This window comes from Sparus aurata, chromosome 5 (genome assembly GCF_900880675.1).
Source record: "Sparus aurata chromosome 5, fSpaAur1.1, whole genome shotgun sequence".
Taxonomy (NCBI): Eukaryota; Metazoa; Chordata; class Actinopteri; order Spariformes; family Sparidae; genus Sparus; species Sparus aurata.
In genome coordinates, this window is record NC_044191.1 from 16,571,188 (window position 1) to 16,598,999 (window position 27,812).

Here is a 27,812-nt window from a genome sequence, read left to right on the forward strand (position 1 = left end):
CCAGCCTGCATTTGCCTCAGGGGGGAGAGACAAGTAATAATAGATGCAGTTGTAAAGGTTCTGTATACACGACTCGGATCAGATATTGTTTTCGAGGAATTATTGCAGCTACTGAAGGACTTAATGCCGACATATGGCTGCCATAGGATGGAGCAGTCACACATGTGCTTTATGTTGCTGTAGGGTTTGCATTCAATCAGCTGACATGATGAATTGTGCTCATGATTTGCATTTGTTGGTTCCTTCCATGTGTAGATAATTCAAGTCCTACCTTGTCTCATTGTGACTTCAGGTCCTGCTGATCCAGGCCACATCTGTAATTTACACTTCAGCATGTTGTGTTTTTGGAAAGCGTACCTTATATTCTACTGCGTAACAATGACATGTGGCACACTCCTCAGCCTGAAATGGCTTTGGAAAGATGACATGGCTTCCTGAGCCTCAGCATACCGCAGAGAGTTGCCACTGTGGTGTTCAGGGCCGGTGGGATAATTAATTAGACAGACCTTGTCTGCCTGCCTATTATCCATGTGAATCATAAACTTCATTAAAAACCTCTTTTGAGAGTGACTGCAGATACTCCCACCTTAATTTGAGCACATTCTGACAAGGTAATTAAGATCAGCTCTGATGAATTGTGCATTTCGCATCCTTCTGCATTTCAGGACATGGAGGAGCATCAAAAGATGTCTCTGTGGAGAGTATCATCACCAGGAAATACAGCAACACTTAACACGCACAGAGTGGCTGGTCTCATTATCTGAGCATTAGTTAATCTGTGCACGTAATTGTCTCTGTTGGATGTCTCAGACTAAAGGCTGAAAAACTTGAAATGATCTGACAAGGCCGACGTATTTGAAGAGTACTAGCACACGCTGATTTGGCCGCACCAGCAAATCGGCAGGCATATCAAAGACGAAGGGCGGCAACTGGATGGAATTAGCTTCTGACAGCACAGTTAAAAGGGCCTCTGCATCTATCTATCTCTCTCTCCATCAGCATCCTCCATTTTATGTATGTATGAGGCAGAGAGGCAGGAAAGGAAGGCATGAAATGAAGGGACGTGCCACAGGGAGTGGCTCATATCCAGTCTCTCAATAGAGGAGGAGGGAGCCTTCCGTTCCTAACGCTTTGAAACATCATTACACAAGAGAGGAAGGCAGTGGGGCAGCATGGCAATGATTCCAGTGTGAGATATAAGCTATGTAAAGAAACTGTCCACAGACAGTCAAAATGTAGAGAACTCAGTATACTCTGACATGGGTAATGAAACTATGAATCATTCAAATGTTGGTAAGCATGCTAACTTCCGTTGATCCTTTACATGATAACTTAAACATACACCACTTTTAATGGTGTATGGACCACTTTTAATTGTTTTCAACGAAAAATATTACATATTGCACCCCATCTACTTTTTCATTGCCACTTGCCTAACCCTACCCAAACTAGACATTAATTTTTTATTTTGACCTTCAGAGGTGGTGGACGACAGATTTAGTTACTTTCAGACAGGACTAGTGGGGCCAGCTGTTTACCAGTGGGATTGCCCCCCCAGCCCCCCCCTGACTCCAGCAGTGCATACTGACATGATTGTTGTATTAATCTTCTTATTAAGCAGTCAGCCAGGAAGCTAATTGTCTCCCAAAATGTTGAACTATTCATTAACCAGTAATTCTAAAGTGCACAGCTAAGAACAAAGACGCGTGCAGGTTACTGAAGGCTCATTCAAGGTGCGACACATCACACAAATGTCAAGGCGCTGAATAAGACTGCAGGTCCCCTAACACACAGTGGTTCAGGTTTACTTGACAGTTGCTCATGTTTCAAAAGTCAATTTCTACCCTCCTCCAACACACACCTTTCAAAGATAAACTCTTACACGCCGTTATTTAATAGTATTGGTTAACCGCTTAATTAGATGTTGTGTTGTCGTGGCTCCGTGCTAATAAGCTGGCTTGTTTGTGCTTTTGTAAAAATGTGAATGTATTATTAATGGTAATTAAAGACCACTGTAAGCCGGGCCAGAGACCTGTCAATGTTGCATTTCCTCCTTTTGCTGATGGCGGTCAATAAGTCGTGAATTACTTAATGCACATTGAACTCGTCAAATGCCATGTGTGAAGTGGAAGCATCTCGTTTAACACATGGGAGTGTCTGAGATCCTCTCAGTCAACGGCATACTTCATGAAGTGAAAACAAATGGCACCTACACTCCTGTTAGAAGAGGAGTGTGTGTTTAATGTTGAGTGATAGATTTCAGTTATTAAATCAGGATGTCTGGAGTCTGTCTTATTACAATGCTACCTCAGTGTTTCTGTGTTGATATTCTTCTCACCCAGCCAGCAACTTTGAAAAATGACTTGCTACCACTGTGATATTCACAGCTTTCAGATCTGGAAATTAGTGTTGGCATGAACATTGCATAGATAGTGACACCAGAGCAGATTCTAAATAAGGAAAAAGGTCAGTGCCATGCGTGTTTTAGTATATGCCTGAGCCTGCATGGTTCAGTACATCACAGAGAACTCAAATTTGTCCACTGTGTCTTAATATCTTCATAAACACGTAGTCCGACTAGCCTCTGCTGTTAATAAGCCTTTTCTGGCATTTATTTGCGATGGGTGAGACTTTCTGGGATATTCTCCTGCAAAAAGACATCCCTTGGGTGTAGAGATAGCAGAGTGGAGAGCATTTCAATTAAAAACAGGGACGTGTAAAATTCCCCGGACACAACTGAGTGCACACAACTCATTAACTCAAGTGGATACAGCAAGTCTGCGGATGGCTGTCTTCCAAATTAATTGTGAAAATCTCTGTGTGATCGTGACAGAGGTCTTGTGACAACAGTCTGCGTATGAATCCACCTTACTTCACAAAGAATGCATAAAGCATTTTTGGTCAGAGTCTGCTGGCACTTGAGTCTGGCGCCTTCACAGCAGATTAAGAACCTGTAAACGTGTTTAACAGATTTACAGGTCTGTTCTTTTCACCTGAACTGAAAGGTTTACTTTGATGGCAACCGACCCAACCTACAATGCCAAGGAGTTGGGAATGAGACTCAAAAATCAGCTTACCTGCAAAGTGGACCTTGAAAGCAGCTATAATCAATATTTAGAAATTTCGAATATATGAAATGACTATGATTAATGGTCAGTTAAATAATGTATTATTTGGTATTGATAATTAAGTAGATTTCAATATTAGGCCTCAAGTTTTACAGCTCTTCTGGTCTTCTTACAGCTTGGTCAGAGGATGACACACACTTGGGATTTTTTAATTAATTCTGTTACAAAGGTGATAGGGCAGAAAAAAACAACTTGAATGTCTGCTCAGGTACCCAGACTGAGAGCTGCCAGATTAATGTTTGTGCACAATCAATGTTGTATGCTGCAGTGACTCTACAGAATGATGATCCGTTCAAGTTTGGAAATGTCACCAACCTGTGAACTGAGACTGTTGAATATCCCCAAAATGAAAAGGAATCAATATTTATGGTTATTTACTTAAAATGAAATCGCGCAGGCGACAGAAACAGAGGCTGCACGGAGCTGCCTAAAGTTTCCATAATCACAAGTCAGACCATCTGAGTGGAATACTAAATGAATAGAGCCGCTTGAAAGTAAAGAGATGAGTTATATAAAAAGTTAATTCCCAGTGTTCTGCCAACAGTGCGGTAATGACACAGTAGTAATTATCTTCCGCTCCATATGGAGAGGAACAAATGAGGGGAGGAATTAATGCATTTTCGTGATGTTTTGTGAAGAAAGTTAAAGCTAGCAGGTAGACTGACAGTCAATTAAGCCTCCCCAGTGAAGCAGAGAGGCTACAACACTCTGTGACTGTGATATGATTTGACACATGAAATAAAAGCCTTGTTCTTTTGTTTGAATTCTGTACGGCTGAGACATAAGTAAAGTTTAGTTCAGTACGTTACTTTTTTGAATAGCAAGCATTGTTGGCAACTTTAACTTATAATGTGGTTGATTGGAATGCAGTCATTAATTTCCGACAATTGGACATCTCGACTTATAAGTGGTGCCAGATGTAGAATTACTACATTGATGCAGACACACTTATATGTACAGCAAAGATTATTGCATTTATGTCTCTTGTGTCCCAAGCACCATGACTCCAAAATGTCGATAACCTGATGTGTGTGATAGCCCATAGGAAGAAACCATTTGCTAGAGCATTGATTTTTACGTTAGAGTGGCAAATGTCACTTGCTGAAACATGCACAGAGAGTTTTGGCAAGATTGGCTCCCCGATTAAAAGTGACACGTTTCGTCAAATGTGCAACAAATACTACATTTTGCACTTGGGATATGGCTCTTAACAAAATTGCATTAAAATGTAGAACATTAACCGCAATATGAATAATTTCAAGAGGTTTCTATCGAGGTGAAATGAGGTGGAAAATGTCCCAAAAGAAGAATAAAACATCAGATCACAGTTTTTTTTGTTTTTTTTCATGTTTGTGTTGCTGTAACAGCAAAATACTGAGTTACACTCGCTGAATGAGCTGCTCCCTCTGTGCACACTGAAACAGCTCCAGATAATCTTTTTGTCTCAGTTATGTTCAAAATTGCATCCACGCATATCTTCACACCCACTGATCTGGTTCACGGCGAGCTGTTTCATGCACTCAGAATGGCCAAGGAAAGCGGACATGAACTCCGGTTGACCCCCTGCTGCTGCAACACTCATCCGGGCAAACTTTGAGGCTTCTGTTTGTTACTGCAGGATCATTTAACTCCCTGTCAGTCAAATGTGTCAGCTGTCTAGCAAGATGAGGCATTTTATTAAGTCTGCATGACCTTAGCACTCGCTTTCATCATCTCAGTCTGGGTTGTCAGCCTGCTCACTGGCCCTTCTTCTGTGGCCTATTTTCCAGTTCAACCACTGACTTGGAAAAAGTCTAATTAGTAATAGCATTTTCAGGAAAATGTTTCACTAGCTGGATGAAGATCAGGGATCATTTTAAAGGGGCCTATACATACTCAAACATATGTCCTTGTCAGGAGGTCAAACAGCCCCTGAAACTTCGCCCCCGAACACCTTCCCTCAACCTCAGAACTATGGTTGGCTGTGTCTGTACTCCTCTGACAAGCTCTCATTTTTCATTCTTCACAACAATATCTGTGTCTCTGTTTGTGTTTAAAACCGAGGGCAGCTCAATAAATGCCCTCCGGGTGAGTCTAAATGAGCACATTTGTAATTAACTCCATATTTAAATGACTATCTGTTCTCGCTCCTCTCTGCGATGGCCAATGTTGTGTCCAAGCCAACTGTCAACCCATTGGTTTGTGGACTACAGCTCCTAGAGGTAAATAAAAGTATAAAATACTTAAATGTGTCGTCAAATATGCTTGTGGGAAACACTGATTACAAATTGAATATCAGCTGAATTGTAGAAGACTTGAAATGACGGATTGAGACCATAAAACTCATTAAAGGTTATCTGAGGTAATAAATCAAGTGAGAGGTATGGTCATTTTCTCATAAGCTTACATATAATTGAACTTCTTTTAGAAACCCATGGAGTCGCCGCCGTCTGGCCATGGTCATCGTCTGGTCACTTCTGCATTGGCTTCGGACCCAGAAGCTCCAATCAGTCGTTTAAACCTCTTTGCCTTGGCTTAACGCTGACCCAATCGAATTCATAAGAAAGACATTTAGCCTCAAGCCAAACTCCTCCTACCCCCCACAGCCAGTTATCTCTATGACGCAGAGAGCAGCAGTATGGAAAATTCTGTTTGAAGGGAAGGAAAACACTATTTAAGCCAGGGAAACAGACTTCAACACAAGACCATCTTCTCACCCCTGCCTTCAATCTGTGAGCATTTCTGTCTTCTAACTTGATTGAATGATACATTATACAAACAAGTTATTTTCAAGCATAGCCCAGCCTTTAGGGGTTGATGCAGTGGGAACCAACTGACATGTCTGACCAATTGCCTAAATATCCAAGTAGTGTTAAAACATTTTCGAAGAATAAAACTAGTTTCCTTTGGAGAAGTAGCCCATTAAAATGTGTCTAGTCACACTTACATTTCTTAGAAGTCGATTCAGTCTCTTGCGCATTGATTCTAACCAGGGCACACGTATAATGCACCATCTTTATTGTTCAGAATAGTATGCAGTTTTCATGGCCCGTGATGGAGTAATAGCTCTTTCACCCACATGTGAACACATTCGCCATGAAATTAGCCAATATCTTAAGACCAGAGCCTGTCTGAATGCCTGTCATAAGCTTTATGTGCTACATTTTCCCCCTTTATTGATTGTATTGTGTAATGGTGCTGGTGGAAACCTGTTTACCGCTGTTAATAGCTTTTATGCTTTTTATGGCCGATGTTTTCTGTAGCCCCGTGGAGCTTATAACGCAAATGGTCCATCTGCAATTAACTAACTGCATGTACGGAGACAATTAAATCAAATTAGCAATTACATCACTACTACATCAAAGGGCTCTGAGTTAAGTGCTCGCTCTTAATGATGCCGGCTGCCAATTTGTGAAGGGTCAGTAGAAAATGGACTTCACAAAAAAATGCAGCACCTGAGGACCTGAGCGTGGGATGTCGTAAGAGGTGGAAGATTAAAGCAATCTTGTTTGGTATTAAGATGCTATTATGTTTATTTTTATTTCATTTATTTAAATCCCAAAGTATTCTAATTTCACTACTAAGACATTTGGCTTTTTTATAACTCAGTTTTGTTAGCATAAATGAGTTCCCCCACAGTATAGTTCAATGATTTGCAAAACAATAGCATAAATTGAGACCCTGTCATCAGCCGAGGCGCTCTCAGCGTGGCTTTTGTATGTTTTCCAGCGCAAACACAAAAGCACAAGCATCCTTACTGAGTCTTTTATGTTGAGGAGGAAAATATCTGACATTTTTTCTGATGTGTTCCACGCATGCTTTGACTGACGGCCCTTGTTAGAAAGACAGAGGCTGCAGGAAAGAGCCGTGAGCATTCCTGGTCTAGCCGGCACTCTGCTGTCCTGTTTTCCCTCCGAGTCATCAGATAGGTGATTCTCTCACGCGTTGAAAAAGGTCACATCAGCACTGATGATCCTCAAAGGCAGAGTTGACTCCCCGCAGATGTCTTGTCCCAGGTCGTTTGCTGCTAAATCAAGGAAGAAATTTATCCCAGCCTCCCTCCCGTTGTATAGTTAGTGGCATGGAATTAGCTATTCACATCACCGGAGAGTCTCTTAACACAGGTAATAAAGGCTAGGATGTAACCAGATGTTCTCTGTTGCATTGAAATGTTTTTTCTGCTCTATTACACATTCCACATATACAGGGTGACAGTGAAATACACCGTGGAGATGTGGTGCAGTGCAATCCCTGAGGCCTGCACGTAGATGTGAAAGGCAGCTGAATTCAGAATATAACACAAAATGATTCTGAGTCTAAAAATTAACCATTGCCAATTGTTTTCTCATTTATCAACCACTTTTGGGGAAATTCAAAGGTATTCTCAAACATGTTTTGGTGTACTGTTGACCTGTAATTTGAGATAATTTGTTAGCAAGAGCCAAAACCAAGCAAGGCCCAACTCACAGTAGGTCACCCACCAGTGGGACTGTTTATTGGTCCAGTGCAAAATCCAGTGTTTGGAAAATAATCTTTTTGTGTTATGGCCTACATTAGGTCTCCAAACTACAGATGTATTACTTACACCAAACATCCTGGATCATATTTTACCATCTATCGCGAAGCAGCCCAATGACATTAAGGGTCATTTCTGGTCTGAATGCCTCGATATGAAAAAAAGGGTCCAACCAATAGTCCTCTGAATGTCCTGATCACCAAATCTCTGGCGCTCACTTGTGAACCTTTTCAAGGGAAGATGTAAGGATGTGTGCTGATGTTGATCTCGAATCACAATCTACGTACAAGTTATACATATGACGTCCTATGAAGCTGTGGCAGCATGTGATCCTCATGTTTCTGCTCGTCTTCTGATATAATGTGATTTCAGTTTGTACATCAAGCATGCGCATTGTACAAACACAATCAGTCACACTAATTATACCGAGGGATATACGACAAACAAGGATAACTGCCTAAGATAAAACACATACAGTTGGCTTATAGACGGTCTCTTAGCCCCTACCCTGCTCCCAGAGGTAAACAGAGCTTAGCATGTATATAAGAAGCTACAGCAGCATAATTTCTTCAGCCATGTTATCTATTTTTTCCATCACTGGAACTCTCTCGAATAGCTCTTCTTCATTTTTCTGTCCTCAAGGTATCTCAGAAAACACCAGCAGGTACCAAAATTTGCAGATATTAGAGCATTTAAAAGTTTCTTCCAGTGTACTTAGCATGTGAATTGTAGCGCAGCGTGTTGTGATATATAATTTGAATAAATGATGTTTATATTCATATGATTACAGTCCCACAGTACTTACTATTATGAGCTGTCTGGGGGTGCAGTCGTGACACTGTGCAGTTAATTGCTGCCATATAAACGAGAAAATATAGTATGTATGTTACTCATATTTCTAAAGAGCCTGTTATCCAATCTACTTTGTACTACATAGTGAGTTTGTTTGGACCCACAGAGAAGTTCAGTGTTGAATTTGATAATAATTCAATAATTAATGAATTTGGAATAAACAGCGAACTGCGCTCTCACGGCTTAGCGCTCTGGCTTTATGGCTCTGTGGACTGAACATATATAATAGAATATAATATAATAAGAATATAGAATATTGAATCAGACTTTATATTGTTGAGGAGCATCTTTTAATTGGGTACTGCTCTACAACACATGGGTGTAAGTAAGAAAAGAATCCTTTCCCTCAGTACTGAAAATCGACAACTTTGTGTTACTTTTGTCGAGTGACTCTCCATGAAGCCTTGATGTGATGCAAAGAAACTAAAGCCTTTTTTCACAAGGCTGGTTAGCTCTTAGTTTTCTGACCTTCTGGAAATGGTGGTTGAGAAAATATCGATCTCCAATTTGCTTTTAGTGCCACGCTAACTGCTAACTGCAATTACACATATACACATTTTCAATTATCCATGAGTGCCCCCCCCCGCACATATCCACAAGCACTTAGCACACACAGAAACTTTCACACACACACACACACACACACACACACACACACACATATATATATATATATATATATATTCACAGTATTGATTTTACAAAGGAAACCTGGATAAAGAAACCAAAGAAAGGCAGCCTTACACAGAGCTTACTGCGGTACAAAAGGTTATGGGCGGAATCTGCAAGCACTAAAGACTTACCATTAACTTGATATTGCACTTGCACCCACACACATGCAGCAGTCATGATGGCTATTGTGTAAAAGTGGCACTTGTCACAGGCAGCAGCAAAGCAGGTAAAGCCTACTCCAAAGTACTAATGGATTTTTTAGGCCAGGGTCACTGTGGATCATCAGCAGTGAAGATCAGGGGTCAGCCAGTCAATGGTTGGGTTTAAGCTGAGGTCAGCCCCAGTGAACCACTCAACCACTGAAACAGCCAGCGCAATTAAGGGTTTCAGGGTGAAGAGAATAAAATACAATTAGACACCAGCTTTCAGACTTCCTTGAGCATTATAGAAACAAATTATAATAATTGAGTCTTGGCTAAATGTTGTGTGGTGTCTCATTTCCATGAATGCTGCACACTTGGCCATATGGCTCAAGGCTGATTCAAACATCTTGGCTGCCCACAGGAGCACAAGCTGATGCAGCTTACTGTGGTGATGCTCAACACTGCCAGCGAACAGACCTTGACTATGTTATTTTGTTACCTTTTTATCTAATTATTATTGATTAACGCATAGCACCTGAAAAACTCTAAAATCTATTATAGTAGTTAAAGAGTCAAAGTCTGTGTGACACTATATTAATGAAACATTATGATGACAATGATTAGTATTCATGAACTGATCTACTCGTCACTTTCTCTACTTTATATGAATCAGATGATAGTCATCATGTGTCTTTTTGTCATAAAACATTACATTGAAAGGCCGAAACCAAGGTACCAAACACGTATTGTCCGTGTGCCCAAAGCCTGATGAGGCTGTCCTTTTTACCACACACCTCCATTATTGTCCCAGACTATTAAAAACACATCAGTGAGTCACACTGTTTCCCTGGGTGACATGTTCCTCCATTATAGTGAACGTGGGCACAGTAGTTTATTTTGAGGCAGTCCCACATACACAGCGCTGCTGCCAGAAGTGCTCACCAGAGCACCAAATGTGCATTAATCCACGGCTGAGAGAAGTTGCCAACAACAGCACTATTTACTCCTCATTTGGGTAACATTTTGGCAAAATCCACAGCCACCAGCTGTTTTATGAACTTATTTAGCTGATTTGTATTGTGTTGTAAATTAGCGGGTGTTTTTTTTTTGTTTACATCATCAGTAAGTCTTGGTGCTGAGAATCACTGACCGTGAAAGGAAGCTGGACAAATTTGAGAAATCCTTTATTTAATTGGAATTATTGAGAATAACAAAAATACGACATAGATTTATTTTTTAATGAGTTGATCATGATTAACCTTGAATCTGCTGCTGCTTATTATTATTTTTGAGCCTCCTAACCTTAAGTTGTTCGTCCCACCAAGTATTGAATAACTCTTCATAATTTCACAACTGCATCACCGTTACTTTTGATTTTTGTGCCCCTTCGTGGAAAGCAAGGCATCATCCGGCCCAGTCTCATGCCAAATCTTGTAATAGGCGCACTGGTCCACCAGAGGATGGCTTGTGTCAGTGCTTGTCTCGCCTAGGTGCGAAAATATATATGTATATGAAGGTGGAGTATCAACGGGAGGCGATAACAATTGCAGCAGATGACAAACATTAGTAAAAAGAGAAAGAAAGCCTGCATCGGGAGGAAGTTTGGTTGGATTGGTCTGTCACAGGACTTTACTGGGTTAGGTTTACGAAAACATCATGGTTTGGTTTAAAACAACTACCTTCTTAAAACAATCACCACTGACTATTCACTGGCTTCAACCAGGATTCTCATGCTTTTCTCCTGTGCAAAGACAGTAGATAGTGAATGTGACTGTTTCGAGGTAGTAATACTTTTCATAAACCTAACCAAGTAGTTTTGTTGCTTATATTTTGAAAGTTCAACAAGACACTACATTAATATTAATATAGTAGCTAGTGAGTCTTTATTGGGTATTCACATTTGTTTCATAATCGCAAACGAGAAAGAGTTAACTTCTCAGTGTATCTTATCAATTCAATGGCCCTGTTCCAGCCTGGCAAGGGAGCACAACTATGGGCGGAAGGATCCAAAGTTTGAATAAACTTCACTCCGAACATGAATATTATAAACATGCCCCGAGGCACAAGAAGCTGTATTTACTTGCACGGCATTAAATAAACATGGTCAGCTTGACACAGGCTTCACCCCTCCTCTGGACTTAATTAGGAAAGTAGTTCTACAGCAGTTTTCTCCTTGCAGGGGGTATCGTTTTGGGTTCAGAGAGAAGTTAATGGATCAGAACATCTGTTACGCATTGTGACGATCATCATTAAGAGCCTGTGGGTGGTGAAGGCTCCGCAGTTTGTACGACTGGAACGACATTACCATATGCCGTGGCATTCTGATGATGTTGCGCGAGTGTGTAACTCCTGGGCCACTCTCCCGCAGCATGGCATAGATCTGCAGATTTGCATGCTGTATATTGATGGGTTTTTTTTTTTTGTTTTTTTTTTATAGTTTTAAAATTCAGATCTTGATATGACTGTTTTACTGCCATGCGGCGGCTTGTCACTATTTTCGTACTTCGAGGATGTCGGACGAGTGTCACAGCATCCATGCGTCAACAATCAATCAATACCTTGTGCTGTGATTGATGGTTTCAGGACGACATATATTTACTGCCTTGCTTTATATATTATACCTTATGCCATACACACAGCATTCATAGTGTCAGGGTTTTCTGGTTGTCCTCGGCAACACCCCATGGACTTCTTTTATTTATGGGCCATAAGCCCACAGAGCAACTTGTCATGCACCCAAGTGAAGCATATAAGCAAATACTTGTGTGTGTCAAGGTAAAGAAAGAAACTGGCAAAAAGTGGTGGTCTATATCTGCCTAAACTTGTTTCTGAACTAGAGTTTTTCACATTATGTCAATAAGTACATGTTATATGTTCAGCAGTAGGTCCAGTTATGACACATTTAGCCCTTAAGTTGAAATTGGTGTCAATAGAGATGAATATGTGGTTGTTTTCCTCCTCATGTTCCTGATCTTCAGCATCAGATCTGCAATGATTTTAGTTTAAGTTTATTACGATACAATGCAAGATTTCATATTGGTAAACAAAACCATGAATAGTGTGTTTGTCAAATTTGAATGGATTTATGCAGTGGCAGGATTTTCTGTGCCTGCATAATTTGGCGAACTGTGGCTATTTTGAACAAAGCATGCTAATGGACGGAGGATTGGGGCATTATGCTGCAGAAGGTCATTAAAACGTTTAAATGCAGTACACTCGTCATTATTTTAGTGGTTTTGGCCTTACTGCCCATTGGTAAAGATTACATCGGACTAACTCAGTACATTGTTAATATCAAGAACTGTGGTGAGGTTGCTTCAAAGAGATAAGATGGGCCAAGCTGGGCTCAATGCTAAGGATCGCCCTGGGCAGGTAAAATACGTCATCAGGCTAGCAGACCAACAACTAATTTACTAGAATCCAGGTTGGATGAAGGAAATAGTTGAAGAGTGAGCCATCTCACCTTCTCCACACTCCTTCTCCTCTCTCTTCTCTATTCCAAGAGACACACATGCCAACTAATTCAGCACTTGCGAGTAAATGGGAGCTTGCAAAGACATTTCCTGGCGGAAGCACAAGCAAATATTAATGTATCCCGGAAACATGATATTATTTGGTTGGCGGCGCTGCTTTGCAGCTATGACAAACAGTCTTCTTGTTCTGATTCATTTACTCAAAGATTAAACATGACAGTTGACTCTTCTCTTTGTTGTTATTTGATTACAGCTAATTTGTAAACCAGTTTATTTTGAAGGAAGCAGCAGGTAGATTCTTGACCCACCTGGCTGGGCAAGTGAAAAAAACATTAACTTTGAACCCTGGCAAGAAGCACAAGTATCAGGACAATCCAGCAGGTTTTGAATAAACTCCAGACTATGACCTTCAGTGCTTGATGTATTTGTGTTCTCACACAGTTTTCCTGTGCAAGGATTATCAGCGACATTACAGCTGTACCTGCTTTTGGATTAACCTTGAAATACAGTGATCAGATAATCTGACTGAACTGTCGCTGTGTTTACTGATTTGCTGATGGCGCTATTTCGTCTGGGCTGAATTTGTTGTTGCAAAACTGCTTTGTTCCAGGTAATCTAAAATTACTTTGTTAGTACAGTGTTATTGTGACCAGTTGAAACCAGAATATGATAAACCAGAATAATCCTTTAATCCCTGTGATGCTTGATATTCAGGCAGGTTTCCTCCTCAAAGGACTGTTTTCAGTCTGACGCCATGTCAGATGGAAGTTAACAATGTGGATGAAACGGTCACAATATGGCCACATAAACTTTTCATACCTCTGCAGCATTATTCACAAACGAATCCTAATGGTCAATCTGTTTAAAAGACTCTTTTCGAAGCTAGAAATGAAACATTTCAGTTGCATCATATTCGTGATTTGAGTCTGATTGGAATCCAAACTTCTGGTGAGCAATATTGTGAAAGAAAAATGTTCAGTACACAAAGACAATGGAAATAAAGCCTACTTTTCCTTCTCATTATGACTATTTAGTTGCATTTTTCAGCCATTTATAGAAAGAGTGCAACTAAATTGTACAATTATGAGCATCAGTGTAACTTTTAAATGTGGCAGTTGTGTTGTTCTTCTTTTTTTCTTAAATATCATTGTAGGTTATACAAAACACCAGGAGCCGCATTTCTGCTGGTATTGTTTTGCCACAGCTGCCACAGCAATAACAACAAATCAATAAAAATCCACTTGATCCACTTCCTCATTATGTACGCTGTTATGAACTTTCAGCTGAGTTCTGTTGACTCTGATGTCTGAAGATACTTGAAGAGCACTCTCAACACAACCATACCTTTTAACAATATTCAAACAAGGTTAAAACTATCTCCTATCAGTTGATGATTTTTATAATATCCGGTTTGAGGAAGTCATGTAAAATTACTTTCATGTAAAGCACTGCTTCATTTTGTCTTTCAAAATAAAACACATTGTTATTGATGTAAACCTCTCTGTATTACCAAAGGATTTATCTGTTAAATGACAAAAATATGAATGTTTTCCATGTTTGTGCTGGTGCTCCTAAAATTTTAAGTAAGGACCACTAGTGCTACTAGTAGAAAAAGTTTGTTCTTGCATAAATCCACATTTGACTGACACATAGACTCTATTTCTTGCTTCTTTCTAGGTGTGGCAGTGTGGCGGCAGTATGGAAGTCCTCCCATGTGCCAGAGTGGCTCACATCGAGCGCACCAAGAAGCCCTACAACAATGACATAGATTACTACGCTAAGCGCAATGCCCTGCGGGCTGCCGAGGTGTGGATGGATGAATACAAATCTCACGTCTACATGGCCTGGAACATTCCCATGAACGTAAGTGTTTCTCCGTCTTAGATCACTCCCTCCCTCAATCCCTAAGCTCCCCTTCGCCCACTCTGTTCCCTTCGCACTTGCTCATTCAGACACACGGCCCGGTTCTCCGGATACATCAGTCAATAGAAATTCAAAATTCAGATTTCATTCCACTTGACCTTCACACTGCCAGCAGAGTAAAGGCAACGCAAGGAAGCCGCGGATTCTCCCTCCGAACATACAGCAGAGGTGCACCAAGTGAAAGAGAGGAGCCTCCAGTCTAATCAGTCTATTTTCATACACATCACTTTAGCTTAATTGCTTTCAAGGGTCTTTTTGAGATGAGCTGCAAAATAATAAACAGCTACTTTCATTAATAAAGAGTTTAATATTGAATCCTAATTGCGTCCTCAGACAGGCAGAATGAGATGATTGTCAGTGAAGGACTTCGGTGAAGGCCTTTGAACGCTGCCCAAAACAACACACTGCTGTTCACAACAAAATAATAACGGGCTGAGTGGCAGTCGCACGCCGGTCTGATGTGTTGCCGATGCCTGCATGCCATCTAGAAATCTGGCACAAACAGCATTACATGAGAACTCGCTAAGTGCAGGTAGGAAGTGCCAACTGTGTGTGTGTGTGTGTGTGTGTGTGTGTGTGTGTGTGTGTGTGTGTGTGTGTGTGTGTGTGTGTGTGCGTGTGTGTGTGTGTGTGAGTGTGTGTGTGTGCGCATCCTTGAGGGTGTGTTGGGGGGGTCTTTGACAAACTAGCCAATCAGGCCACATCCCTTCTCCAGTGTAATTACGAACACAGTGGTATGGCACGTTATTACCCCAGCTGTCCTGTGGCGCAGACTTATTTTGTGTACAGTACAAAGATCTAACGCTACGATTATTCCATCAACCTCCCCCTTCTTCCTCCCTCCAGAACCCGCCCGTACGCACAATCACAGTTTCTTGTTATTGTCTGAGGTGCCCACTGAGCGCACAATTACTTCAGCTGGGGGGAAGGCTTTATGATGCACCACAGTGGCCAGCCCCCAAGTCCAAATACCAAACAAAACATCTCAGTGAAATTGAATGCATTTGTTAGTGTTGTTTTATGGTACAAAGAAAGTGGACATTTCCAGGTCATTATTAACAGATGTCGGAGGCAAGTTCAGCAGCTGGCTGTAGACTCCAACAGAGAGTGAAGGGGGAACTGGAGAGGACGATTTGCCTGGAAACACTGTCTGGCAGTAAAACAGTGGTGTGTTTGTGTTCCTTTGCATTGATCTTCATAGGAAGGCCATTGTCCCCTTGATATCCATGGAGTGTATATTCTGTACAACGACACAGTGTTTGTTTTTTTTTTGCATATTTATGCACATGTAAGCAGTTTATCGTATATGCACATACTGATGGGCTTTGCGTGTGTGCGTGTGTGTGTCAGGCCTGTGTGCGAGGCAGCACAGCTATTAGGCATTCCCCTAATCAATCTGGGAAGCCACCTCCATAATGCAGGCAGGGCCGTGAGGACTCATAATTAAGCAGCTGATTAGAATTTGCTCAGCACAGATCATGTCTAATGAAAGAACAATGAAGGTCCCACATGACAGGCGCATCTATCCATCTCTTAACTAAATGCTTGTTGTGTCCTCTCAGCACCTCGACACCCTCGCGTCTTCCATTTCTCCAGCAGCTAGCGCTCCCGCTTGTTTCTTATGTAAAGCACCCGCCGGCTGAGCTTCTTTTTTTTTCTTCTTTCTTTGTTTTGCACCGTTTGTTGACAGAACCCAGGGGTAGACTTCGGGGATGTCTCGGAGCGCTTGGCCTTAAGGAAAAGGCTGCAGTGTCGGAGCTTCCGCTGGTACCTTGAACACGTCTACCCAGAGATGCGGATCTACAACAACACCATCACATACGGCGAGGTGAGAGAGATACTTTGCTAACAGGATTATTGGAAACGCTCTGCATGTTAATTTTTCTGCATCATCATCTGTAATTTTATTACAGGGCTGTGGTTTAGAGAGGGTGCACACACTGAGACAGCTAATTTGATTGCACAGATGATAAATACAGAAATTGAGTGTGAACTTTTAATTAATTCGTGAGCTGTGCATTATCAGGATTTCTTTTCTGTGACAATGTTTTTTGAGACACATCTCTTCGCAACAGAGACGCTGACAGCTCAATGAAATCTGCTTTAGTTTGCATGAAAACACAAACCGAAATGTGCAGACAAACAACCAGGCATCATGACAGTGATGCGCCAACATCAGTATATACCAAAAACAAAATAGATATAAATTCAATATAGCCGGTAAAGTTAAGATACTGTCGTTTCTATGGTAGTGTGGCGTCACCACGCAGGATTAGATGCAATTTCCTCAGGATAAGTTCTAATGAAACACTTATTAGTGTTCCATTCCAACTTAATTGTTTTGCTCCGCTGTGCACGCAGCACAGTGGGGGAGAAAACAGGATAATGAAAGGTTGAAGAATTGAACATTGGAGAGAGTAATCAGGGGTATTTCGCTCAAATATAAATTTTTTTGTCATATCAATTTCAACAGTGGAAAACAGAAGCAAATCAAAATACTGTGGAACAATGCAATGTTGGATTATATCAAAACCAACCTCCAGATTCATCAAAGTAGTGTGAGTTTACCTCTCCTGTTTGTTTCCCCTGCCGCCTGTTTCGGCTCTGGCATGCAGCTAATGGATTCCTCGGAGTGGCAGCCACTTAAGTGGCACTATTTCAGATCTGTCGACAAGCCTTGTGTTGCCACGCGGCTGCAGCAGCAGCAACAGAAGTGAGTCTCATCTGTCACTGAGCATCAGCGCCGTGCTAGGCCAAGCTGACCAGACCAGCCGAGTGGAACCTTCCCTGACAACAGCACACGATAGATATGTCACAACCTGGAAATGAAGCCGTATGCATTCAAATCACACAGAGCCGGAGCTCACGCTCAGTGCACACCACCATCTGGAGGCCTGGAGGGAGAGACAGAGCCGGGGCTGGTCACCGCGTGATGATATGCTATCATGGCCAGGTCATCACTTTGAGATGATATGAGACTCTGCTGTGTGAGCGAGCCACAATGGGTCTGGTAGACAGGGAGCGATGTGACACGCACAGAATTGATTTGCTTCCAGATTCAATTCTTCATGTACTTTTGATGAAACAGCAGCCAGTAAGCAGGAACTAATTTTTGAGCATCACCATGTTAATATGTACTCGGATTTGATAAAAGCTTCCTGATCAAATTTGGGGATTTAAGCAAACAGTAGAGATTATTTTGAGTGACAATTTCCTTTCCCATGTTTTTTTGTGGATCATCCGCTCCCAGGGCTTAATTTTTCCAAGATCCTGCTGGAACAGGAATCCGGGACCTCTCAGACTGCTACTGACACCTCCTTAATCACAATCAAAATGTGTAAATACGTGTGTAAAATCTAATAATATCCAGTTCTGTAGATCTATTTCCCTCTTCCTGACCAGCCAGAGCAGCTCTGGGACCTACTGATTTATAAATTGAGCACTGGCTGCTGCTCCATAGCAAAGAATGAGATCAATTTTTAACCGATACCCCTTTCACACTGGCCAAAACCACTCCCAGATCAATCAGCCCTGCAGTTGTCACAGGTATCTGTCGCCTCTGGCTCGGCTCGGCTGTGATGTGAACAGCAATGACGTGTTTAGGGCTGAAGTTAGGTCTGCCGGCTTGTTAATATCATTCCATCTGTCTCTGCTCTGCTAAGCAGCTCTTAAACATCGTCCAGTCGGCGCTGAGTTTGAAGACAGACTGAAGTTATTGATATTAAAAAAGTAACCGTCTGTGGCTTCAACGTGCTCTGAGCCTAGTCAGCTGCCTGATCGGTCGCCATTGAGCACAACAATTATGGGAAATATGCTTTTCTCATCTTCTTGCCAACAGACGATTGATAGCTCTCTCATGTTTGTGTGCTTAACCTAAAGCTACATCTATTAGACAGTTAGCTTAGCTTAGTTTAGCAAAAGAGTATAAAGTAGAGATAATGACACAGCTAACCTGGCTCTGTCCAAAGATTACAAAATCAACCTACCAGCGCCATTAAAGTCATTGATTTACATGCTGTATTTAATTTGTTTATTCAACACAAAAACCTGAGTGAATAACCAATAAGTTCCAGCCTCTCAAGGGTACTGTGCTTGACTATTTCCTGGCAGAAGTCAGAGTTTGATGACGTGGGGAAGCAGCACGGGATCGTGGGAGTTGTTGTCTTCATTGTTAAACAGCCAACTTTGCTGATCAGAACCACGGACAATCACGAGTGAGCAATACAAACAATAATTGACAACGGAGTGGTGAACAAGCTTGTTCAACGACTTCCTTTCTCACTTTCCGATTTATCATCTGGTGTTTTTATTTCCCCCAATTTATAGCATCGAGATGGGGTAAAGGTGATCATAATAATCAGACAAATGTTACATATTATGGCTTTAGGTGGTGCCGTCAGTCTGTAGCGTTGTACAGTATCTAATGGGAGCGCTGTCTAAATCTTCTAACTTGCAGCAGGTTGAATGAACATAATAATCCATATGGCCATGCACCTGCCATCTACTGTACCTACTCTACCTTCTCTCTTGTCTCTTCCCAGCTGCCACCATAATCTGTTCTTTAAAAATTCAAACACTCATTAAGCACCAGTAACTCCCCGGTTGTCTTTCAGGTGAGGAACAGCAAAGCGAGCGGCTACTGCCTGGACCAGGGCTCCGAGGACGACGACAAAGCCATCCTCTACCCCTGCCACGGCATGTCCTCCCAGGTCAGACCCAGAGCTGTGTGTGTGTCCATGTTCACCACTGTACTCATTAAGCAGCCATGTCCAGTCAATAGTGCAATGAGCTGAGCTGACAGCCAGTCAGTGTATCTTATTTAATCTTCCAAAATAACTTTGCAAGTTTGTGTACCCTCCTGAGAAATATAAATCCTTTTTCTTAGATGTACAAATCAACATATTTCTGCATTTTCAACACTTGACGACTCTTTTTCGGGATATAATTACTCTCCTCTTCAAGTCCCATAGAAGTGAAATCACTTTATATTTAATAAGGAGTTGTTAACAACAGTACTATTGAGGAAAATGTGTTTTCCATGATTGCCTCTCATTTAACAGGGCTATAGACCCCCCGGCAATTCTCCCACTGAAGCCTTTAGGTGATTTTAGGGCAATTATTAGATTAAATTCCAAATCATCAGTGAAGTAGTTACCAAAAACTTTAAATACTGGGAATTGTAAACTTACATCTGGGAGCTACTTAAGCAAAAAATAAACCTGTGTGTGGATTTTATCACACATTTACTTACAAGTATCCTGGTTTGAAAAGTAATAATCCACCAAAGATGTTTGTCAGCGTACTCATGGATGTTGAATTAGCGAGATGCTGGCTTACTGACAGTCAACAAGCTGTTCTGTTTTGAAGCTGAGGTCGCATGGAGGTCACCAAACTCGATATTTATGTAAAATAATTATGAATGTGAAAGTCGACACGCTCTTAAGAAAACATTAAATAAACGCATCTGGTGCTAATAATTATTACTATCTGCCAGAAGGTAAGGTAGATTCTAATTGTTGTAAAATAAATAAAGAGGGAAGGAAATCAGAGTAAAAGAAACAAATACATATGATAGAAAAGCTGTAATTGAATTCAAAGAATCAGAACAAAGTGTGAACCATGAGATGCACTGATGGACCGCTTCAGGGTCAAAGTTGAACCATATCTCAAAATATGTGCAAACTACTACTGAATAAAGTTCAGTAGCAATTTATTATTATTTTTTGTAATTATTAGCATTAGCTGAAAGGCTCCCTTCAGTTTAAATCAATGTTAACCTTCTGAAAACATAGATCTTTTCATTTTAAGTGATGGACAATCTCCATATTCACTCTGTTCTCAGCAGATCACATATATACCAGGTTTGTTGTATTATTTAAAAAAAAAAAAAAAAATCCCCAGTGTATTTTCACGCGTGCATCCTCTGCTTTCCATATGATACAGTTTTTAAAGAAACAATCTAACAACTTTGGAAAGCTTGTCATGATATGATGTTTATTAACATGATGCTATTAACATAACATGATGTTTTGTCTTTTTTTAAAACATGTCCCCTGCTCGTGAAGACATCAGCATTAAGCGCCACTTTCCTCGCAGGCTTTTCTCTTTTGGATACACTCCCTCTCAGCTCTACTATTTCTCTGTCTTTTGTTCTCTCTCTCTCTTCCTCTCCTGTTGCCACTCACAGAGTCACATGACAAAGCTGCCTCCCGTCTTATTTGATTGACACTTCTTATGAATGTCAGAACCTAAGCAGCCAAATTACAGGAGTTTTGACAAATGATGCGTTTGAAGTGAAATGGACCAAATAAGGACTCGCAGTATGCAATCAAAACACACAGTGTCAGCCACATCAATTCTCTGAGATCATGGTCAATAACTTGAGTTACAGAGAGCTATAGATTGTGTCAGTGAAAAGCAGCCCCGTCAAAAGCAATTTATTTTGTGGATAAACATTGTCTCTGTGCCCTTTATTATTGTTTTAATCTCTGCTCACTTCTTATGCTGCAACGTGTGGGCGAGACGTTTTCCGCGACTCTACTTTAAAATGTTCCGGCTCCAAACACACTTTGTTGGAGTGCTACCCACTTTGATCCTTGCACCCAGTCTGCTCCTTTTTTTTCTAGGCTTCTTACAATTTATGGGATTGTTTATTATATATGTTTCCCAAAGATGCTCTTTGCCTATGTGATGTGATTAAGTGATGTTTTTCAAAACTGATTCACAGATTTTATTTTCAAACACTTTATCATAACCATCATTAATAAAGGGTCTTTTTTTTTTTCTTTTTATAATTCAACCTGAGGTAACAGTTAATTCACTGTAAAGCAACAACAGAATCCTTCATAAACCATGTATTTAGCAATTGTAAAGGCTTATAAACATCAGTTTGAAAACAAATGCTGAATACATGGTTTGTAAAGCATTTCAAATATTTGTTAACAGTGAAATAACTATTAACTAAAGTTCAATTAACATAAAATAAAGGTGGCTTTTAAAAATTGTCACCAAATGCTTGAACATCAATTTGTTTATATAAGCTTGATGCGAATGAATAAAACTCAAGGTCAACACTTCTTCGAAGACCTGAAAATCTCCATATAATCTATAAATCTCTGTACCTTTCTACTCTTTATTCAGGTAGTTATATGAATATGCAGTCTGATGCTGCTGAAAGAAAGACCTTGTGTGCTCAGCATAATAATTTGCTTGAATAGACACCAGGACAAATGGCACTGCACTGTGGGTGGGAGCCTGTTGTCCTGTTTCCGTGCCTATTTTCCTTTTGTGCGGTGGAACAAAAGATAACACTGAAGACAAATCATCCAAATGCTATTTGTGTATCACTTTAGTACATTCCCCACCTTTCCCGACGTCCTCCCTTGCTTTTTGAGTGACATGTTCATTATCTGTCTGTATGACGAGGGGGGGGGGCCAGCAGCTCACCCGCCTCTCCTCTTTTTCTTCTGCAGTGAGAGCTCACCGGCCTCCAGTAATGTAAAGCCTCGCCGGCTCTTTGAATCCCGATCCCAATGGAAAACAAGCAAATGGAGATGAATTTTGTGTCTTCTTATCATTAGATTACAGTGATGGCCGACATTACTGTGAGCAGGCAGAATTTAATTTGGTATGACACTGTGATTTGGCATGACTTTTTTTACCGCTGCTTCTTTTACTTATGAAAAAAAAGAACGTAATTGGCCAGAAATAAATCCCTATTGTAGTTTGTAACGAATGAGTCTCTCTCTGCCAGCTCTCCCAGTGGAAATCTAAATCATGGATAACGTCCCACCTTTGTCTGATGCAGTGAAATTATGTTGGAGGAGCTACAAAGCCTGCTGATACTCACACACACAAACACACACACACACACACGCTACGCAGTAGTCTGTTAAACTAAATGATGTATCGTCTCCCTCACTTCCTTTCTGCTGATGAGCATTTAAATAATAAAACATGGAATGACAATATTGGTTTGAAATGAAGTTTGAAAGGAGGCCGTGACAGGATTAAAGTGCCCTGGTAATTGGCGTCTCTTGCATAAAGAGGCAGAACACCGACCAGTCTGATGTGTGCAGAGGTGTGTGTGGTGATTCCGTATTCAGCCTGGTGTCATTTTAATAAACCTAAACACAGCGGACGGCCGCGTTTCATCACATCGCACTCTCATTCAGCTTTCCTCTAATCAGAGGTTGATGGATTTAACTGTTTTCATTTACACATCAGCGCACACTGCTGAGCTAATGTTCCTCCTTTAACCACAAAAAAATACTGTTTGATTAGTGTACCTTATTCACATTTTAAGCATTATTCTAATATTGCTGCACATTTGCATCAAGGATTTAGTTTGCTGTCGTTGTGTTTCTGAGATGTCTGTTTGTCTGATGTCTGAGAACCAGGTTTCATCAAAAACACCAACAAAGATCTCAGTGCTGTTCATGTAAATAAATCATTTTTAAAATCCAACTGTTAATAGGGCTCTGGCGGCCTTTTAAGAGGACTCCATTTCTAATTGAATATTAACTGCAGTTGCTCTCTCAGGGAGAGAGGCACTAAGACAAGGCCCTCTAGAACATGCATTTAGTCACATCTTTTGGACTGTCCTCTGCAAAGAGTTCCGCAGTCCAGCTAAGACAACTCAATCAAATTGTCCACTGGCTTGTATAGACAACCCAGGGAGACAGGGAAGGTCTCATTTTCCACATCGCATTGCAGTGTACTCACACATGGCCAATAAAAAAGTGGACATATGTTAATTGCAACAAATTGTAACAGAGTCCATTTTACATGTCACATTCTGAAACAATCTTAATGACTTACTTTTCACGGGGTCCTTGCAGTCTTGTTTATTCACTGTGCCCATAGAAACAATGGTGTAGGCACTGACACAGAAAAGATAATCTGTACATTTTCCATACTGTATAACAACATCGCAGCATAATTTGTGATGCTGTGTACATGAGCAAATAAAAAAATATTTAAAAAAAATAAATAAATAAATGAAATATATATTTTTGAAAGACAAAACAGAGGCAGTCATCTGGTACACAAATATTCTTCTTCTTTCTTTTTCTTTTTTCCATTTCCGTTCATTCAGACCATATGAATTAATTTAATACTTTTGCTGCGAACAAACAGGGTCCTCAGACCTGAATTCAGTCTTCTTGGGTTCCCTCTCACAAAGAATCCCAGCTATGTGTCGCGCACTTGGGCGTGCATGGTGCTGATGGACACCCTCTGTACTGCTTATGCTGCGGGGCCTCTTAAGTCTTCTTCGTTTGTCATAATCTGCTGCGTGAACTCACTCATAACTTCCTGGTGGAGCAAGGCACAGGCAAAGGTAGAAATGTGGAGATTATTACTCAATACAACGCACAACCACTCCATCTTATATTTACATTGTCACGCCGTTTCACCATTAATGAGCTAATTAAGAAACTTGCGATTAGCTCGACCTCCAAAAAAGTGGCTGTAGAACTTTCACGGAAGGCAATGGAGCGTCTAATGTTGCTGCACGAGGCACAGGTTAATTGGCTTGGCAGAATCATTTCCGTGTGTTAATTATTTGTTATGGTCCCATTTTAAATGTATTAGCGTATAAAAGGCTGCCAGACTGAGCTGTAAACAGGTATTAGAGCGGATTAGAGGGAGGTTTTTTCTTGTGCCCAGTCATAGTTTACACCACGGATAAATCAGCTTAGAGCCTTACAACCCCGAAAAGGCCCAGGACAGAAATGCAAAGTGCCATGAAGAGTTCTTAATCAAACTCCCTGTAAAAACGACCTTTACGCTGCCACCTGGAGAACAAAAGAAAACACCAGGTGTCCAACATCATCTGTCTCCTGCTCTAATTGTTTGGATTGTTTAAAAAGTCCCCCCCGCAGAACGTCCCTATCACCGTCCTCAGCCTACCAGCTCCGGTGAACATCAAGTGACACGCAAAGTGATGCTGTAGTAGTTTTTTATCCACTCCAAGTGGCTCTTTAGGGGCGGACCATTAAATTAAAAACTACCTGCTTTCACTTTTCCCTCAAGGAGAAGCACCCACACAGGCCACTTACTGCAGTTCCACTTTTCTTCATCCATTCTCCAGAAGTCCTCCACTCAAAGTGATTTCAGTTAAGAGGAAGCATTTACATGATTAAATCGATCAACGATCGCAAGATCTTGGACTCTAGGTACAATGATAGCTTTTGATAATTGTACATTTAAAATGTCAATGTATCCAAAAATCTGTTATCGCTTAAAGATTTACTAAATTAAATCACACTGGGGATGGAATAGATATTATTTTTGCATTAATGAAGCATATTGTTCATAAATCGGCTTTTAAGTTTGGATTCAGAGGCATACTGTTCTTCCAGGATGAACACAACATAACTGCCTTACCTTTCCTTTAACAGAACACAGTGTGTGTGTGTGTGTGTGTGTGTGTGTATGTGTGCGTGTGTGTGTGTGTGTGCGTGTGTGTGTTATCCAGGAAAGTCATGAATGTGTGTCCTCCCTCAAAGCAGAGCTGATGTAGCACTAAAGACCTCCCTATCTTTGGCATCTCGTTTTTCAGAGAGGATCACATCCATAAATAATAAATGCAATCTCTACTGTACCCTTACGTAATAGATACTTATCGTCACCGAGGCCTTTCATGTGTCGGATTAAACAGTGAGGGATCAAGTTTTTGGTTTAGGGAAATATTGTGGCATTAATAAGCTGTACGCTGTCGTTTCCGTGCAGCGCTGAGCACTAAAATATTTAACGAGGCGACATTCTATAAGGAGACGCAGCCTCTGTGTTTTTTATTAGGACTAAGAAGTGTTTCTGTTAAATGGTTAAAGTTAAACAAAGTAATGATGCCTATGTGTATAAGAACAGCTCATCGTCGAGCTCTGCTGGAGCCTGATAACGCCCTGTTCAGGGAGACGTCTAAAACATGCAGGGCAGACGGTCCCATGGACCAGGTCTGAAAAAAACGAGCTGGGTAGACTCACTCCTTATACTAGATAGTGTTTTTTTTAGGGCGTTGTGCAGTATGCATATTTTATGTATTATGCATGGTCGATTGTAATTATTTTTTATGTAAACTAATCTGCTTAAAAAAAGACGAAAATAAGGCATCACATTTTTTCCATATGTCACACAGAACAACATCAACATTCGAAACCTCTTTTTCTCAGCTGCACTGCTTCTGCTGCTGCCGAGCGACGAACAGCATCACTTCAAACCACATTGAGTTTTTTCTCACCGCAGCACATTTACAGCCGCTGCCCTCCGCCGATGTCAAGTGTTTGTTAGTTGAAGCCATGATTGCTGCTACAGTGAGTCTAGCAGTGTAACACGTTGGTTATCTCTGTGCTGCAGCTCGCCCGCTACTCCACCGAGGGGCTTCTCCAGCTTGGACCCCTGGGGTCGACCACCTTCCTGCCTGACACAAAATGCCTCGTTGATGATGGCAGAGGACGCACTCCCAGGCTGAAGAAGTGTGAGACTGTTTCGAGGACCTCCCAGCGGCTCTGGGACTTCACACAGGTAGAAGGGAGATGCGTCTGTTCTTCTGGATCGCCGTTGCAATACTTTAGATTCACCAAATGTAATAAAATTACCCAGCGACGTATTCAATGCTGGATTCATGTTCATTTGTCATGTTTTCATGTGCTTTTGTTCCAGAATGGTCCGATCATCAGCAGGGACACTGGTCGATGCTTGGAGGTAGAAATGTCCAAAGATGCCAACTTTGGCCTTCGCCTGGTGGTCCAAAGATGTTCTGGTCAGAAGTGGATGATACGAAACTGGATTAAGCATCCCAGACACTGAAGCCAGAGACCAACCTCTGAGACAGTCCGGGCAGTGTTTCAGGTCCCAGTTGGATCTCAAATATCGGACGGTTCAGAGACGAGGGAGGACTGGTGGTGTGTGGTGTTTCACACTGCAGACTTCGCCGCACACTGAGCTTCCCTCAGGCCACAGAGCTTTCCAACACTGAGTCTTAAAGAAGAATATGATCAATCAGAGTGTTTTACTGAGCCGCGCGTTCGCAGAGACCCCACGGCAAGCTGTGCCGTTTGAAATGGCCCACATTTCTGACACTCAGCTACATGTATAGAACAAGTGAAAACAAGACACCTGAGCGCAGCCCCTGAAGGTGGATCCAGACCCTAATAATTCTTTTGTTTCTACCGTACACAAAACTATCAGATGTTTGGAGATGAGACAGAGTGCGCTGAGTGTTTTTTTTTTCTGAGCGCATCTGAGCAAATCAAAAGATACGGTTGCTGTCAATCACCACATCAGAATGATTATTTTGGGCTGTGATTTGGAAAGTTGCTTTGGACATATCGCGCTGCCCTGGCAAGACATTTAACAGGCTTCAGAAGGGGGGCTGCCCATCATCTGATCGGGAGGCATTCACCTGCACTCACACAAACCACTACAGTTCTTTGTTTCTTTGGACTGTATTGCTCTCCGTGGACGCGAGCAGTCATGTGCCTTTTTTCTCATTTTTCTGCTTAATCTGACCAGGGAATGTCAGTCCCAAAAGCATGTACAAAATTATTTGAAAACTATTAATATATAAAACAATGTATAACAAAAACAGTCTAATGATAGTAATATATTGTAAAAAGTGAATAATTGATATCCGTCCTCTGATAACGATTAGGATAATAAAATCATTTTTATGATGAGCCGCCTCTCTCCGTCTCTCATTCCAAAGAATTCAGTGTCAAGGTTTTGCTCCCCGAGTGTACTCGCCTGCACGTTGCATAAAAATGACACATTTCCTTTTGTACCATTGTAAAGCCAGTTGCTTACAGCAACAGAACAATTGCCCTTCTTTTGTTTTGCCTGCACTTACAACCACCTCAAGCCTCCATCAGGTTTGTGGCCCTGTGTACCGTGATTGTTCCAAGGCGCCCACTGGATAACAGGTCTGCAGAAAGCACTGAAAGCTTTCCAATTATTTTTTGCCAGAAAGAAACGTTTTCCTTTTTTTTTTTTTTCCCCCATGTCCTGCCAAAATGTCAGTTAAGGGAGAATGAATTGAAAGAGTCTTTTAAACTTAAATATCAAAAGATGTTTAAGAGAAGCCTGGGATCTATTTTCAGGAACTTGATATGTTACTTTTACTGAC

The 27,812-nt window shown here is 41.2% G+C and overlaps 1 protein-coding gene across 1 annotated transcript in view; it reads left to right on the forward strand.

The window, feature by feature from the left end:
* Nucleotides 1-27,366, forward strand: part of galnt9 (polypeptide N-acetylgalactosaminyltransferase 9) — a 96,013-nt gene extending 68,647 nt beyond the window's left edge. Inside the window, exons 7-11 of the mRNA XM_030417536.1 lie at nt 14,441-14,626; nt 16,377-16,514; nt 19,300-19,395; nt 26,045-26,212; nt 26,351-27,366. Coding sequence (XP_030273396.1) covers nt 14,441-14,626; nt 16,377-16,514; nt 19,300-19,395; nt 26,045-26,212; nt 26,351-26,497 — 735 coding nt within the window. The 3' untranslated portion in view covers nt 26,498-27,366. The remainder of the gene's footprint in view (nt 1-14,440; nt 14,627-16,376; nt 16,515-19,299; nt 19,396-26,044; nt 26,213-26,350) is intronic.
* Nucleotides 27,367-27,812: the final 446 nt, after the last annotated feature.